The 17912-nt window shown below is 33.7% G+C and overlaps 1 protein-coding gene across 1 annotated transcript; it reads right to left on the bottom strand.

Moving 5' to 3' along the window:
- Nucleotides 1-1151: 1151 nt before the first annotated feature.
- LOC128246772 (uncharacterized) lies at nt 1152-11876 on the bottom strand. The gene is made up of 10 exons (XM_052965207.1): nt 11566-11876; nt 10272-10312; nt 10000-10098; nt 7147-7278; nt 6672-6890; nt 6233-6373; nt 5548-5727; nt 4128-4297; nt 3491-3674; nt 1152-3260 (listed from the first exon to the last, which is right to left on the bottom strand). The coding sequence occupies exons 1-10, from the start codon at nt 11649-11651 to the stop codon at nt 2914-2916; spliced, it is 1599 nt and encodes a 532-aa protein (XP_052821167.1). The 5' UTR covers nt 11652-11876; the 3' UTR covers nt 1152-2913.
- Nucleotides 11877-17912: the final 6036 nt, after the last annotated feature.

Raw genomic sequence — 17912 nt, 5'->3', positions numbered from 1 at the left:
TTTACAGATAATCTTATATTTTTTACCCCACCCACGCCTTAAAATTTGTCAACAAACAAGCGTGGAATTCGCTCTTTACCTGGAAAACAAACCTGTTTTCAAGCGGAACAGACTAGTCTCTGACAGTAAGATGACTGAATATTCGTGTATCATGAAATACAGTCTAAAACTAAGAAAAATGTTTGAAACCCAATGCTAACACATTGACCGTCCAAATTTCCACTCATTAATTGGCGGCACAGTATTTTGGTTATGTATTCTTGCCTCGCTTAAAATAAAAGTGTTTTCGTTATTTTTTGGAACATATGTTCACTTAATAAATTTCATTGATTACTGTTCATAAAAGCTTTACACTAAAGAACGAGCGAATAATAGCTATAAGAATGAATAGCAGGGAACTTTTTCTCAACCAACCGGATATAGAAAAGTTGACAGCTATAATTTTTGCATGAGGGGTGCCTCACAAATAGGGGGTAATTAAAAATAAATTAAAAAAAACAACACATTAAATCTCCCAAAACAAGCATAAACGAAACACAAAATTTGTTTATTTCAGTGTAAGATCGAATTTAATTTCACTCGTGATCAGAAAAAAAACTATATTTTTTATCGTGGCTTCGCCACTCGTGAAAATATGTTTTTCTATGACACACGTGAAATAAAATTCAATCTTACACTGAAATAAACAAATATCATCTATATATTTGATCAATATAGCAATTATTATTAGCTTTGGTTTACGAAAGTATGTTCAAATGAACATATTGTTCTTTACCCAAAGAAGACAGTAGCCATTTGAAGAAAAATGCATGTTTTGTCGTATTGGAATAAAATAAAATAATAAGTAGAACGAGTATAAAATACCTAAAGCTTAATGTTGCGGCGATTGATATTGGGACTGCATTTTTCTGGTTACGCCTACTCTTGGAGGAAGGATATCATAGCCAATGAATTAATTAAATTACATAAACATCTATCTATAAATGTCTTTATAACATGGTAATCTAAATGGGCTCAAATTGATAAAAACCTTTTATCTGGAATGGTGTAGTTTAGCAGTGATCAGAATTACTCTGACATCTCATCTTTCTACTTTAACAATACAAGAAATACACACACAAATTGTACAGCACAATATATTTGTACAAACAATTTCTTTTCAAAGGTAAATATATAGGATCAATATTGCAACCAAAATGTACTCTTACCAAAATTTAACTTCATACCCATTTACAAAAATATGCTATGCCAGAGTAAAAAACAGAGATAAAACTTAAGCCCTATTACGAATTGTAAAAAGCTCAGGAAATGTATACCCACCACATCTTAGCAACAAGTATGAACACATAATGTAATTATGTTGTGTTTTAACATGCACAAATGTTTAACTACATATAATTTAAAAACACGCTAATAAACTACATACATTATTAATTTTGAACTGTTAATTTTAAGAACATCCAAACACTTGGAAGGATGAACTTAACAAACGATGTCCTTAATTATGGAAATCTCAAGTCCCTTGAATCTTCAAGGGTTTATTTTACTATCAAAACATTCACGCGTTCCATACCCGATGATTTATGTCTTGTTCATTTTTAACAAAGGATTATCTCAAAGGAGTTTTACCTGTCAAACGTAAAGTTTTCATTACATGTAAAGGTAGCATGAAGTATAAATAAAGCAAGTAAATGGAACTTCTCTACAAGTACCGTACATATATGACAAGTTATTTACTTCAGAAGAGTTCTATTTTATCTACCGAGTCCTATGTTTAATATTATTTTAATGCAATTTAAATAAGCCTTTATTATAAGGTTGGACATTAATACAAATCTAGATAATATTTAAGATACTGATCGTACAAAAACAGGGGAAGATTCTTGACAATTTTTTTTAGCCAACGTGATAAAATCCTACGTATGTAAAAAATTCTTAATACACAATGCCAAATTTTAACTTCGTAGACGTGTTTCAGTATTTCATAACAAAGTTTTATAAACAACGATATTTGTTTTCTAGTGCATTTGTTACTATTAACCAGAACCTTCCATAATAACTATACCATATGAATATAAATCAACCCTACCAATATGGACGCCTTCGATTTCAATCCTTTTGGGGTATCCTAGATTACAAATCAATACAATATCATATTCTCCATTAGATAACAGCTCTATTTCATAACCAGCCGTAATATTTGAAAATTTATTTAACGAATGCCTATTTATCTAAATTACCTGTTTTGCCTATTCACACAGTGTTGTTTTTACTTACACAAACACCTGTCGTAAATTCTACTCAGACATACGGTAAATTGCGAACTAAATTAATAAAATTACCATCATACCTGAGGTGCTTAGGATAAAACATGATATGAACACAATCGATTTTGTAATGAAAAAGTAACGAATTGTACAGTTAAAGCATAACAGACTTGCTTTATAAACATAACGACCTATGATGCGCTCAATGATGTGTTGGTAAATAAACGAATGCAACACAACTGGATGGCATTATGCAATAAATGTTGTTTTCTAGGGTGAGTTGGACTTTTGTTGTCCGTCTCTTATCCAATATTTGGGATTTGAGTCCTTTTGGACATCAACTTTTAGTCTAAACAAAAAATGAACTATATATGATAATAGTTTTCTTCACAATCGAGTTGAAACTGATTTGTTGCAGTAATCCCGTTTTAACGTTTATTTCCAGTTCCTTTGAAGTTCTAAGCAAATAACCATCATTTCCCGAATCGGTGAACGACCTTTTATTGCCGTACTGTGTTCATTTAAATATCTTTCAATATGTGTTTGTTCCTCTAACGACGTTCCATTGTTAGATTTAATTTATGTGGCTCCTCTACATAACAATATGTTCTCTTCCACCGTTAAAGCATCAATGTTTTCGACTATATTACTTTAAACGAACTGGTGAAGCTCTCCACGAATTATAGAAAGCAGAATATTTTCGTCTAATTGTGCATGTAAATTTGTCCGCCCCACTTCCTCTTCTTACTAGAAAATCATTTTTCTTTATTGTTTGAAATTTTGTGAATTCAAGTTTTCCGTCTATTGTCAATTTTCTAACCCATCCCTTGTTTGTAAATAGCGTGTACACATGGCCACTGTCGAGACATGGACATATGTATGGCAACACTATTGTGACTTTCTTGTTGACAAATTCATCCGGCTGGATAATTGTTACGTTAAGATTTGATCCATCATCCGTAAAATTTACGTCGTCAAGAAAAAGGTCCATCTCTGTAAGAACAATAAAACACATGTTGGAATATGTTTACCATTCTTATTCGTCTCAAATAACTCGACTTTAAATATCTTATAAAATGAAATATAACTGTGAACATTTCTTGAATATTGAAATGGAAAATCCGAGACAAACAATCACATTTCATTTCTCATAATTTAATTATTTAACTGAACTCAAGATCCCGATTTTATACCGATTTTACATCGTTTAATTTGTTCCATACCAAAAAACTTTTTGCAAGTTGAACGTTGTTTCTGTTCCCTATCAAAACATTCTGTGAACTGACATTCTTCTAATGGGCTTCTCTCTGTAGTTTCACTTTCTGCGATTTGATTCCCTCCCGACCTTCTTCCTGTTTTTGTCGGATTGTTACGCAATGTTTTTCTTATATGTGTCAAAAGACACTCCTGTAATGAAAATAGTTTTTTGTTTAAAACATACAGTATGAAAAAAACATTACTGTTAAACTTTATAAATAACCCGAGCAACCAAGAACTTACTATTACTAACATTTCAAACGGTTGCATACTTACATTAGACAACTAAATCACATAAACGAAGAAATAAAACAGTTCCTTTCAAGAAACATTTTTCTGCAAAACATGTGCCACTTAAACAATGGCAAACAATAGGTTTGTTGTGTATTGATGAAGCTGGGAACCCACAAACAATCTGTCTCTAAAATGTCTTAGTTATATATTTGGTTGCTCCATGTCGGCTTGTCTGTCATTTCCATTGTATTAATAATCCGTTCGATCAGTTGATCATCGGATATTTTTAATAACACAAACGGTAAAACGACTAGATAATGGAGTTGGGTATCTAAATTTTACTGCAAGCTTCCATTAAAATTCACTTACTTTAAGAGGATCAAACTCGTTGTAGGTTGTCCATGCACGGTTAATGTTGCAACATCTGTAGTGGGAAGGATGCGTCTTCGTCACAATATTGTTTTTGCAACACAGCTCCTTGGACCTGTTGATGACCTTGTTTTCACAACATTCTTCGGCCTTCAGAATGTAAGGTGTATCTGAAAGCATTCAATTTTTAAACGCGATGCAATTTATATACCTGTTATCTTGTTGTTTGCGTGGGGTTATAAGTTTAATAATGCATACCATTGTGTAATCTCCCGCTCAAACGGCCGATATATTTAACTTTTCTACGGATCCTTAATTCGAGGACTTGTGACGACCGACCCTAAATCTAAGTCGCTTTTATTGCCCTCTCTTTTAACATCGTTTTTTTTTTACAAGTCTTGACGACTAGAGCGAAAACAAATCGCCCATTTGTTTCGCTTTCCTTTATGTTCAAATATACGTGGAACAAATGCGATGAATACTTGTTATAGTACTTATAGTAGTTATAGCGATGAATATAGAAATATACGTAAAGTGCATTCGCGATTGGATATAAACAAAGATCCAAATTGATTATAAACATTATTTAATTTTTCAGACAAAAGTCAAGCCTTCCCACATACATGATATTTTTCAGAAGTTTGCTGTCACTTTTTCTTTTTATGTCTGCTGTAGTGTAATGACCGAGACAAAAAGCCCAAAACGTACTATTATTAAGAGGATACTCAGGCTTTGTGCTATCTAAGGCGGCGATAAAATCGTGTACATGTTTTGATGAAGTCATGTAGATGCATGTATGGTGTATTTGTGGTCAGTTTACGCTTTTGTCGTTTGGACCAATAGCTTATGCCTCTAAATAGGGTTTATTTATTATTGTTTTTTTTACGGAGCTTGTTCATTTTCGTTGTATATTTGTGACTGGATAGCACTTGACACAGACCCTATGTACAAGTATTACTAATGAATATATAACGTCAATAATTCTTAAATATGAATAGGGGATACTTGCTTGTTTCAGTGTAATATCGTGACATATTCCACCGAGTGAGCATCAAAATATATAGTTCACGAGTGACGTAGCCACTGACGTACTTAATTTTGGTGTTCACGAGGTTAGATATATTGCTATCTTACACTGACACAAACAATTTTTTTTTATCATAATTATGTCTAAAATTGGATTTAAAAGGCATTTCATTACACAATATTTGAAAAAAACGTGGAAATGACGTCGTAGAAATTGGGTCCAAATCCGCTGTGCGCTGATGTTTGACTTTGAACTGAGAGCGGGCTCGAACATTATCAAATTGATATTTTCACTGTAGTTACATCAATGATAATTCTCTATAAACCATCAGAAAGCATAAAATAAACTTTATTAATATGAAATTGAAATAAAGCAACACTACGTAATTCTTACGTCCTTGACAACATCCCTGATCACCGTTAAGAATAGTGTTGTTGCAGCATGTTTGGCTTGTGTAGTTATACATCTTTGTCCCACAACATTCCATAGTATTCCATTTGCTCTTTTTTAATTGATGAACAACACCGTCACAGCAGTAGATGTCATAAAATGGACTTCGCGTTGTGATAAAAGCTGCAATCAGATGGAATGCTAATCATTAAATATTGTTTTAAGAATATAGGCAGATAAAGGAAATAAAGTTCACAACAAGTACGAGTATCTTTTGGCTTAACATTTGAAAATAAAACCTTATTGATATATTTGTTTTTATTAAATTACAAAATACACAAAACCATTTATGACATACTCCAGTGATCCCTATTGGAACATTTTTGTGAATAAAACTAGTCGATAATTGAAGTTGAAATACATTTATAACGCACCACTCTATGCCTAGCCCCACCCACATACTAAATTGTCATTTTCAAAAGCGGAGTAAAAGATGAAAATAAAACACCAAACTGTTCCATTTCAAACGTTCTGCTTTATTGTAGGTGGATCATCAAATTCCCCTAACTACACTTTATCCACATAAATTTCATTTTAGAACAACGTTCAAAGTTGCCTCCCCTTCCTGAGAAGTTTCATCCCTCAGATACAAAACTCTTGCCTCAGCCCTACGTTTAATAATGCTTACCACTCCCACATAATTTGATGTCTTTCTGAATAACAACGTTAGAGCCATTCTTTAGACGTATCAGTTGCATTAGATATGAATTATATACGCCATTATCGTGACAGAAGTATTGCCCTGGTCCCGGTTTTGCTATTATAAGACCTGAAATGAACAGTAAGAAGATAATTGTGTAATCCCTTCAATAACAATAAGACACTTCATTTGATTTATTTTGCCATTTGGTTGAAAACAAGAGTAACTGTGATGGTGATACAGCTATTAATAATACAACGGCAATTACAGGGACTACAAAGACGTAACACAAACTTTATGAGAGAAACACAATACCACAAACGTCATAGAAATACAACGCACATACATCAAAATAAGCGGTATTAATACATATTCAGGTAATTGCATTTAACTGGAATACTAACAGGAAATTGATATTACAGCCTACCGGTGTGTGTGCAGCAAACATAACTGCTTGAGTCATATAAGGTATTTTGCCCGTTGGGTCTTGTGCATTGACGTAATCTATGTATTCCCGAATTTCTATCCACCAGTTCTGTTCCGCGGCACACCTGAACCGTACCAACCTTGCGATCGACCACGACACCATTGCAACACTCTTGCAATCTGCGTTTGTACAACCGCTCCTTATCACCACGACAGCTTCCTATTAGTTGCAATTAAAATCACGTCTTAAGTAAGCCAAAATGCGTGTATATATATTTATTTAACATAACATTTTTCTAATATTGCACCGGGAGAAGTCCGAATAGTCGTTTAAGTTTAATTCCTTTATAAAAGGTATTGCAAATTATAAATTTTGATGTAGGGATTCGTGCTATATCTCTTGGAAAGAAGACTAATCAATTATTTTGATTTTGTAATCATCTTGAGTGTAGTAGTGAAAGCGGAATAATTCTTACTGTCATCATTCTCCTTTATATGAAACTGGCCAAGACAACAGATGAAGTCTTTCGTGTATATCTCTTCCACACTGGTTCTGAGTTCCAGTCCATCGCCACAAGCAACTTTTTCAGTTTTGTTGAAAACTTTGTCTGTGAAAAAAAAATCACCATCACCATAATAATAATAATAATAAGAACAATAATAATAATTATAATAATAATAATAATAATAATAATAATAATAATAATAATAATAATAATAATAATAATAATAATAATAATAATAATAGTAATAATCCTCATCCTGATTCATTACTATCATCATTATTGATCATCATCGTCGTCGTCGTCGTCGACGTCATCATTATCATCTTCATCATCATCATCATCATCATCATCATCATCATCATCATCATCATCATCATCATCATCATCATCATCATCATCATATTCATATTCATATTCATATTTATATTCATCATCGTGAACATCAATAAGAATATGATTAATAACAAGAAGTGTTTGTCAAACATTATGCCCCCCTGAGCGCCATGTTGTCAGGATTATATGAACAATTGAATGAAATATGCATGGACCGAAATGAAAGCTGATTTGTCACTGACATATGATGCCGTTGAGGCAGTTTTATGATTATGACCATTCAAAACGTGAGGATAGAGTGTGTTATGACCATGACCTTTGACTCTATGACCTCAAAATCCATAGGAGTCAACAGCTGGTCCCAAAAAAATCTAAATGTCAAGTTTGAGGGCCATGGGTGCAGGCATTGTCAAGTTATCACACAGACAAGCTGTTTTTGTTTAAAAAAAAACTAAAATCATAAGGGGTCATCTACAGGTCAGACGCAACTCCAAATCAAGTTTGAGGGCCATGGGTGCATGCATTGTCAAGTTATCACTCGAAACATTTTCGCATTCAAGGTCACTGTGAACTTGACCTTTGACCCGATTACTCCTAAAATCAATAAGGGTCATCTACTGGGCAGGCCAAACTTCCATGTCAAGTTTTATGATCATTGGTTAAGGCATTGTTGAGATATTACTGGGAGAAGATTTGTTAACTGTTTTGCGTTTAAGGTTACTATGACCTTGACCTCGGCCCGTTTTAAGATTATGACCATTAAAAGTGTGAGGATAGCGTGTGTTATGACCATGACCTTTGACTCTATGACCTCAAAATCCGTAGGAGTCATCAGCTGGTCCCCAAAAACCTAAATTTCAAGTTTGAGGGCCATGGGTGCAGGCATTTTCAAGTTATCACACAGACAAGCTGTTTTCGTTTAAAAAACCCTTAAATCATAAGGGGTCATCTACAGGTCAGATGCAACTCTAAATAAAGTTTGAGGGCCATGGGCGCATGCATTGTCAAGTTGTCACTCGAAACATTTTCGCATTCAAGGTCATTGTGAACTTGACCTTTGACTCGATGACTCCTAAAATCAATAAGGGTCATCTAATGGTCAGGCCAAACCTCCATGTCAAGTTTGATGATAATTTGTAAAGGCATTGTTGAGATATCACTGGGAGAAGGGTTGTTAACTGTTTTGCGTTTAAAGTTACTTTGACCCTGACCTTGGCCCGATGACCCCTAAAGTCAATAGGGGTCATCTACTGGTCAGGCCCAACCTTCATCTCAAATTTGATGACCATAGGTCCAAAAATTGTCGAGTTTGCTTTCAAGGTCACTGTGACCTTGACCTTTGATCTCAAAATCAAAAGGTGTCATCTACTGGTCAGGCCAAACCTCTAAGTCAAGTTTGAGGGCCATGAGTGCAGGCATTGTTGAAGTATCACTCGGACAACCTTTTATCATTCAAGGTCACTGTGACCTTGACCTTTGGCCTGATGACCCACAAAAACAATAGGGGTCATCTGCTGGTCAGGCCAAACCCCCAAGTCAAGTATGAGGGCCATGGATGCAAGCATTGCGGAGTTATCACTCGGACAACCTTCTACCATTAATGGTCACTGTGACCTTGACCTTCGGCCCAATGACCCCTAAAATCAAAAGGAGCCATCTACTGGTCAGGCCCAACCTCCATGTCAGGTTTTAGGGCCATGGGTGCAGGCATTGTCGATTTAACACTCGGACAACCTTTTACCATTCAAGGTCACTGTGACCTTGACCTTTGGTCCGATGACCCCACAAAAAATAGGAGTCTTCTACTGGTCAGGCCCAAGTCAATTATGAGGACCATGGGTGCAGGCATTGTGGAGTTATCACTTGGACAAACATTTACCATTCAAGGTCACTGTGACCTTGACCTCAGGGTTGATGACCCCCAAAAACAATAGAGGTCGTCTACTGGTCAGGCCCAATCTCCAAGTCAAGTATGAGGGACATGGGTGGAGGAATTGTGAAGTTATCACTCGGACTAGCTTTTATCATTCAAAGTCACTGTGACCTTGACCTTTTACCCGATGACCCCCAAAAACAATAGGGTTCATCTACTGGTTAGGCCCAACTTCCAAGTGAAGCATGAGGGCCATAGGTGTAGGCATTGTTGAGTTATCACTCGGACAAACTTTAAAATTCTTTTACCATTAAAGGTCACTGTGACCTTGACCTTTGACCTGATAAGTCCTAAAATCAATAGTGGTCATCAACTAGTCAGGCCCAACCTTCATGTCAAGTTGGATGGCCATACGTCTAGGAATTGTTGAGTTATCACTCGGACAAGCTTTGGTTTACCGACGGACTGACCGACCGACCGACCGACCGACATGTGCAAAGCAATATACCCCTCTTTTTCGAAGGGGGAGCATAATAACAGCGTAATATAAATGAAATAACACTGCTAGGACAAAATCGTGTGGTTGAGCTACGAAAATAAAACCTTTTAAACCTTACCTTGAAAACATCCCAACTCGTGTCCGCCTATGAACCTTGCATGAGGAAGGCTTCCGCAGCAGATTTTTGTATTTGAATTTATTTGTGTTTGAACACAAACTTAAAAAGAAAGTTAAAAAAATATGACCATTTTAGCATGTTCGTCATAGTATCATCTTTAAATATTAAACGCAATGAAGTTAGTAAAAACAAATCATATTGAATAATTTTCAGTCGTTTTTTTGACAATTCTTTACTGCAACATAAAATTAATATAAACAAAATATCCTCACCAGTCGCATTTACTGCCGCTCCAGTGCATGTAACAAGTATCCTGAAATATAAGTCAACTCATTCATCTTATAACAAAACAAGCTGAATGCTCGCTGTTCACTGTGTTATGAAATTTACATCTCAATGGGTTATTCAAACCACTGAAAACTGAAAATTTGTATATACATTGCCGGGTAGCTCGTATTGCAAAATATTTGCTCAAGGTATTTAACATTAACATAAAAACGCAGATGACTTTAGTGACAAACTGATATTTACATCAGATGATTTGTGATTCTCATGATAACTTGCTCACATAACAGTGCTATGATTAAATAAACATGTCTTAAATTTATAGTTGAAATAATAATCTAAAACTAGGACATATTTTGTACACGGATAAATTGTAACGTTATATTGGACAGAATTAGGTTGTGAACATCAAAATGGGATACAGTCATTGTTTGAATTTATGCATGAGTATAGCTACATGTACGCGGATAAACAAGATGATCCGATAGGATGCGCGCAATCGTCCCAAAGGTATACGATACATTTGTACAAAAAAACACAATTTATTCGTTTTTATTGCACGTGTGCTAAAGCACATGTCACGTGACATTCATGAAGCTTAATAGTTCAAACGAAATAAACGGCGCGGGCTAAAAATCCAATTATATTTGTTTGTACGCTAATCAAATACCTACGCAAAATAGACAAATAAACCTTGTAATAATTTGAATGCTTATTTTAGTTTGAACTACATATGTCGCAGTATAAAATCGAAAACTGAATGATCATTCCAAGACAGCTTAGAAAGAAATATCTATCAATTGTAAAACAATATAGTCGATACAAATATTGAATTCATTTAATTATCTTTAGATCGAATGGCAGACTTCTGTAATGGAAAACTTAGATTCAGATCAATTGGTATTTAATATGCAATTTAACTCAATCTTAATGTCATATATCATTAACTTCATCACTTTTATTAGTCAGTTATAATAACAAGTATTCCGATTAGCTACGCCGTTTTAAGATCCAATTAAGACCAAAATTGAATGCCATCCCAGTTTAAAAATTGTTGATAGGTTTTATATGTAATGCAATAATAGATGGTGTACTTTGCGTCATTTAAATGTGGCTAAGAATGCCTAGTACATCATTTGAAAACAGAATCTAAATTCAGCTTGTTTAAAAGTACATGAAAATTTGATTGAAATCATAAAAGGTATGTCTTTTGCTAATACAAAATTAACATGAGCAAGGATATAGATATTGCACGAAAAAAACCCACTAATCTCTACTTACAACAGTGCCGTTCGAATCATCTCTGATACTGATATTATAGAAACAAAGTGTGTAGTCCTTGCTGCTAAATTGTTGAAACGTTTCATATATATTATTCAGGTATATTGTAATATTTCAGTAAATCAAATAAACGCCCGTTCAATCCACCACCTACTAGTCTAGCTAATATATAGGGAATTTTTCAAGCTATTTTTATAAATAACTCTACATGAAAAATCCCAGTAAGCCTTATGAGGTTTTAGGAATTCCATGTTAAACTTTGAATTTTGTCATAATAAAAATCCCGTGCGGGGGAGACCGATGAGGTAATGTTTTAATATATTCCGTCTGGTTAGACTTCGGTGATAAGTACTTTAAGAATGTGTGGTATTGAAAATATGATAATATGTTGTAATTAATACCTTACTCTATAAAATTTAAAGCTGACTCAAATTGTGGAATGTAGGATAACGCATCTTATTTAGTATTTATTCGGCTAGCACGTTTAAACAGGATGGTGACTTTATTTAAAGCTATCGGGCCAGTTTCTGTATTTACCATCGTTAATTAATGTTTACCCTGTCCGTATCAGGGCGATTGCAATAACAGTTACCAATGAAGATATATTGAGAACTGTGTAATGTATGCTGTCTTGAAGCAGTATGGCTATGTTAAAAGCTAAAGGGCTTTCTGTAGTTACGATCGCTTTTTACTGACCGTACCAGGGCTGTTGCCATAACAGTAACCAATGAAGATAAATTGTAACTGTGTAATGTTTGCTGTCTTGAAGCAGTATGGCTCTTGTTTGATGTATTATGTATATGTGTGGTCTCTATCCGTGTACCTTTAAACATGATATTGTTAAGATGGAATATTTCCGTGATTGTCCCTGCATCTGTTATTAAATCATTATATCACGAGAGTTAATTCTCTGACGTTATAGTTTTTCAGAAGAAGTTTCAAGTAGAATATATCCTTTAAAAATGAGATTGTGTAGGACTATTTTTTCTGTATCCATTATATTGAATGTATTCTCCATATACAGTCATTACAAATAGAAAACAGCCCTAATATGTTAAAACTATCAAAGATAAGGAAAACTCTGTTTTTAATTTAGGACATCATCACATCATTAGCATAGTGAATGATGTCGATACATAAACACACCGCGACCCATATATATATATATATATATGTATAAACTCTAGTATTACAAATGAGCAAAAAAGCAAATTTGTGTCAATTAATTATCTGAAACCTCTGAAATAACCTGTCAGTAACTGTATATCTACAATGCAAAATTAGGATTGAATTTCACTTCCATCCATAGTAATATTTTTCTCTTATGTGAACACTTTTAGATACTGCATACTTCCATGCCTTTATATGCCTTGCTATATGCATGTTTATATGTTTTATGCAATAAAGGAGTTGAGTTGAGTTGCATTATCAGGAGGTTGTGTTAGATTTAAGACAGACTACTGGGAATGTCATTTTAGTTTCCACTAATTTATTGACATAATTTGAAACACTTTGAACGAGGTCTAATTTAATAATAACATATGAAAAAAACCGATACATTTTCAGCACTTTATAAACATTCACTAATCGGCGTAGTATTTATAAATATTATACACTTGCTTATTTTACGACATTCAGTTTTTGCACTATTAAATTACGCAGGTACAGAAACTAGGCAATGTGATCCAGTTTACTTTTTGTTAACTCGCGCTAAAATAGATATACGTGACAAATTATGACATTTTTAAATACTCTTTTATATCTTGTATCCATGTGTTGATACATTAATATACAAAAACTATGTTTAAGTGAATTCCACTTTCTGTTTATAAGCAAACAATCTTCACACGTAAGACCTTTATATCAAAATAAATGATACTATTAAAGGTAATAAAAGCACTGGGAAACCAGTATGCGCTGTTTTGTTAAACGAGGAAATTCAGATGAGACAGCAACATGATTCTTGCGTTATTTTCTGTCATATTAAATGATGTATCATAGGCCTACTACTAGTTCGCATTAGCAGTTCTAGGCTTGTTATGACATAATACTGTATTTGCCGATTTAGGATCATCTGTAGCGGACTTTACTTTCATTTGCTTAAATTTATTTTCGTCGATAATCCTTTGAGCTATTTGTTTTAGAAGTTCTTGCCACATTAACACGGTTGAAAACCCACGTGACTTATTTGGTAAAGTGCACGGCAACAAATGTCAACAAGTCTCGATTCAGGTAAGGTTTTTAGAGATAACTTTCTTAATATTTTGAGAATTTTTGTGAAATAAAGACCATAAACCCCGCATTTAAAAGCTCTATCCACGGTAATAAAGAACTTTCTCTAATATCCTAAAGTTTTCCTGAGACCAACTGATTTCTCAGAGTTGAAATCTAAGGCAAAGTACACGGCTTTTGACAAATCTATCGCTTTACTTCATGTTAGCCGTAAATAATTCATACACAAATCTTATTTTAAGCACATTTTATGTATTTTAAAGTTTTCAGCGTGTATTATTGAACTTCTTATAGTTATTTCAAAGTCGAAAATGAACTAAAACCAAATTGATAAAGTACACGGACATTTTAGGTTTGATAAAGTTCACGGTCGTTTACAACCTTCAGTGTATATACTCATTATTTCACTGACTGGTGCTAAAACGAGTTATTATACATTTATTTAGTATTTCTATTCTTCAAATTCATTATTAAACATTGCTCCATGTTTGAAAAGACGCATTGTAATGGAGTGGCAATGGAAGAATGAACGCGTTTTAACAGTTAGACCGACGGAGTCGCCTAAATGATGGGCTCATTTTCATGAATCATGGAAACATGTATTATCACACTAAAATTCATTCCCGTATTTTAACAATATATTCGCAATTGACATATAAAGGGCTTGAAGTTTTTGTAAAGGGTGTTCCACTTCTTTTTCGTATCGTATATGTAAAACGTGTTTGTATTCATTATACATGGTAAACAGTAACACATAGCTGCTTAATAACTCTTCATTTTGTCAATTTTGAGAAAGAAAAGTGTTCTTGTACTTTTAATGTCTTTGATTGCTAGCTGATTTGATAGGCTTATGATTTAGTACACGGCTTTTGACAAATCTATCGATTTACTTCATGTTAGCCGTAAATAATTCATACACAAATCTTATTTTAAGCAAATTTTATGTATTTTATAGTCTTCAGCGTGTAATGTTTAACTTCTAGTTATTTCAAAGGTAAAAATGAACTAAAACCAAATTGATTAAGTACACGGACATTTTAGGATGATAAAGTACACGGTCATTTTAGTTTATGTTTGAAAGTAAAGTGCGGTTTACAATCTAATAGTTATATAAGCATTTTCTTTTCGTGAAGTCAGAATGTATAGTGTTTAGTGTTTATTTAAGTTGTATCAATAAATTTTGTATAAGATTATAACGCACACCTAAATAACTAAATATTTAGTAATCATATTTAATGAGGAGTTGAAAGATAGTCTATGGGATAATTTAAGAGAAAGTCTGCCATTATAAGTTCGATTACTTTTAAATATGCAGATCAATTCAGAATTATACATACACTTCTTCAAAAATCAGATAGTTTTACTTATAAATTATAATCTGGACTGACGGCGAATAAAACATCCAGTAAGCGGCCCGTTTGTGGTGATTATAAATTTCATGAATGTTCCTATTTTGATGTGATATAAAACAATAAAATACGCACATCACAATTAGTTTATATATATTTCCACATTTAAAGCATATTGTTCATACCTTTAAGGTAAGGCTGAATCTTTTATATGGTTCAGTTTGAACAAATATTATCTGATCTACATCAGTAAAACTGCGGTCATTCGAACAATACAGACAGGAACTCATTGTAAAGATGGAGGCTCGGAGTTAGATGAGAAACAGCAAGGAGGAATGAGAGCGCACTATATTACCAACTGACAGGCTAGGACTAAGACTTGAACATCTAGATAAGAGCTGAGCATAGAACATTAGAATGTTCTAGACTAAAGGCTGAAATGTGATTACAAAATAATTGTGTTTCAAAGCTTTCTGAATTATATAAGATACATGCAGTTAAGAGTTTATAGGACATCAATGGGAAAATGACAACAATGCATCTCTAAACCTTGTGAAAATGTTTTATGCTCAATCCGTTTTCATACTAATTTTACACAGCAATTTTTTCAGTACTGTAAGACAAACGAACATTTTAAAAGAGGACCTTTTGGTAACAGAACGTTTTGCTATTTATCTTAATAAAATGTTAAACTCATCAAAACATTATTTTAACTCGGCAACATACTGGAATGCACTTCTTACTAGACCATTGTGATATTTCAATGTGTCCTGATTAGGTGTTTTTCGCCTTAACGTGCCTGATAAGTCCAGATTTGAACTTGAATGCTGAGCGACACTGTAGACATTTGTGACGTGTCATTCCACAGCTTCAATTGGCCGCTTTCGCGTCTTTCGTGTATCTTCAAGTCTTGCAAGAGCAGTTTTGCCACAATATTTGCAAACGTGCAACTTTGTCTCGCCGTGATTGCTACACCTATTAAAAGACATGTACTGTCAAAAGTTAGCGAGAAATGCTGGCAATGTCAGTACTTGAATATAATTGATAAGAAACACTATATTACTGCCACGCAATGAGTGTTTAATTGTGTAATTAGCATCATAAAACTAAACGACCCTGTCCACTGAAACACGGACCACATTGTTATGTGAAAAACGCAACCCCTAAAAAACGTTGAAAACAAAGTCAGACGACGGCACATCTTAACCTCTACACGAGGGGAGTCATAATAAAAGTATAACTGTTAGTATATTCTTATTTCTCTGCGAAAAATAATAAAGCCAAAAACTAACCTGCGTCTGTGAAAACACTCCCACAAAAACGATGGCAATTGACCAGAACGCCTTCTATCGTGGTCTACTAGATGTTGTTTTTTTATTTTGAAATGCCATTCCGCATTCAAGTCGGAGTCTTCATATTCTGAAATGAAACAAATGTCACAAAATCATAAGCCTATCAAATCAGCTAGCAAGACATAAGACATTAAAAGTACAAGAATACTTTTCTTTCTCAAAATTGACAAAATGAAGAGTTATTAAGCAGTTATGTGTTACTGTTTACCATGTATAATGAATACAAACACGTTTTACATATACGATACGAAAAAGAAGTGGAACACCTTTTACAAAAACTTCAAGCCCTTTATATGTCAATTGCGAATATATTGTTAAAATACGGGACTGAATTTTAGTGTGATAATACATGTTTCCATGATTCATGAAAATGAGCCCATCATTTAGGCGACTCCGTCGGTCTAACTGTTAAAACGCGTTCATTCTTCCATTGCCACTCCATTACAATGCGTCTTTTCAAACATGGAGCAATTTTCAATAATGAATTTGAAGAATAGAAATACTAAATAAATGTATAATAACTCGCTTTAGCACCAGTCAGTGAAATAATGAGTATATACACTGAAGGTTGTAAACGACCGTGAACTTTATCAAACCTAAAATGTCCGTGTACTTTATCAATTTGGTTTTAGTTCATTTTCGACTTTGAAATAACTATAAGAAGTTCAATAATACACGCTGAAAACTTTAAAATACATAAAATGTGCTTAAAATAAGATTTGTGTATGAATTATTTACGGCTAACATGAAGTAAAGCGATATATTTGTCAAAAGCCGTGTACTTTGCCTTAGATTTCAACTCTGAGAAATCAGTTGGTCAAGATTCTCAGGAAAACTTTAGGATATTAGAGAAAGTTCTTTATTACCGTGGATAGAGCTTTTAAATGCGGGGTTTATGGTCTTTATTTCACAAAAATTCTCAAAATATTTAGAAAGTTATCTCTAAAAACCTTACCTGAATCGAGACTTGTTGACATTTGTTGCCGTGCACTTTACCAAATAAGTCACGTAACCGTGATTAAGATACCTAACTTTTTTAGAAATAAAGAGCACATTATAACTTTCTAACTTTTACTATTCATTATATTGATAAAATTATCTAAATACATACAATAATAATTATCATCAATTCTAAACATATACATTTAACTAATTGTAAGTTTCGGAATATTATGATTCATAAAAGAAACCTTTCTCCCAACTGAACTCTGAAAACTCTGTGGTCCTTATTGCTTTGTCTCATTAATATACACTGCAGCCGACAATGACAAATCGAGACGCACGGAATACTGTAACAGCGGGAAGAATATCAGGAGTAAATCAGGAGTAAAAATCAGGTGTAAAACAGGTGTCAAAATTAGGAGTCAAAATCAGGAGTCAAAATAAGGAGTCAAAATATCTTATAGGTATAGTT

Source organism: Mya arenaria, chromosome 9 (assembly GCF_026914265.1).
Source record: "Mya arenaria isolate MELC-2E11 chromosome 9, ASM2691426v1".
NCBI classification, from domain to species: Eukaryota; Metazoa; Mollusca; class Bivalvia; order Myida; family Myidae; genus Mya; species Mya arenaria.
Note: the sequence above shows the minus strand (reverse complement) of the source record. Positions and strands in the feature narration are given on the sequence as shown.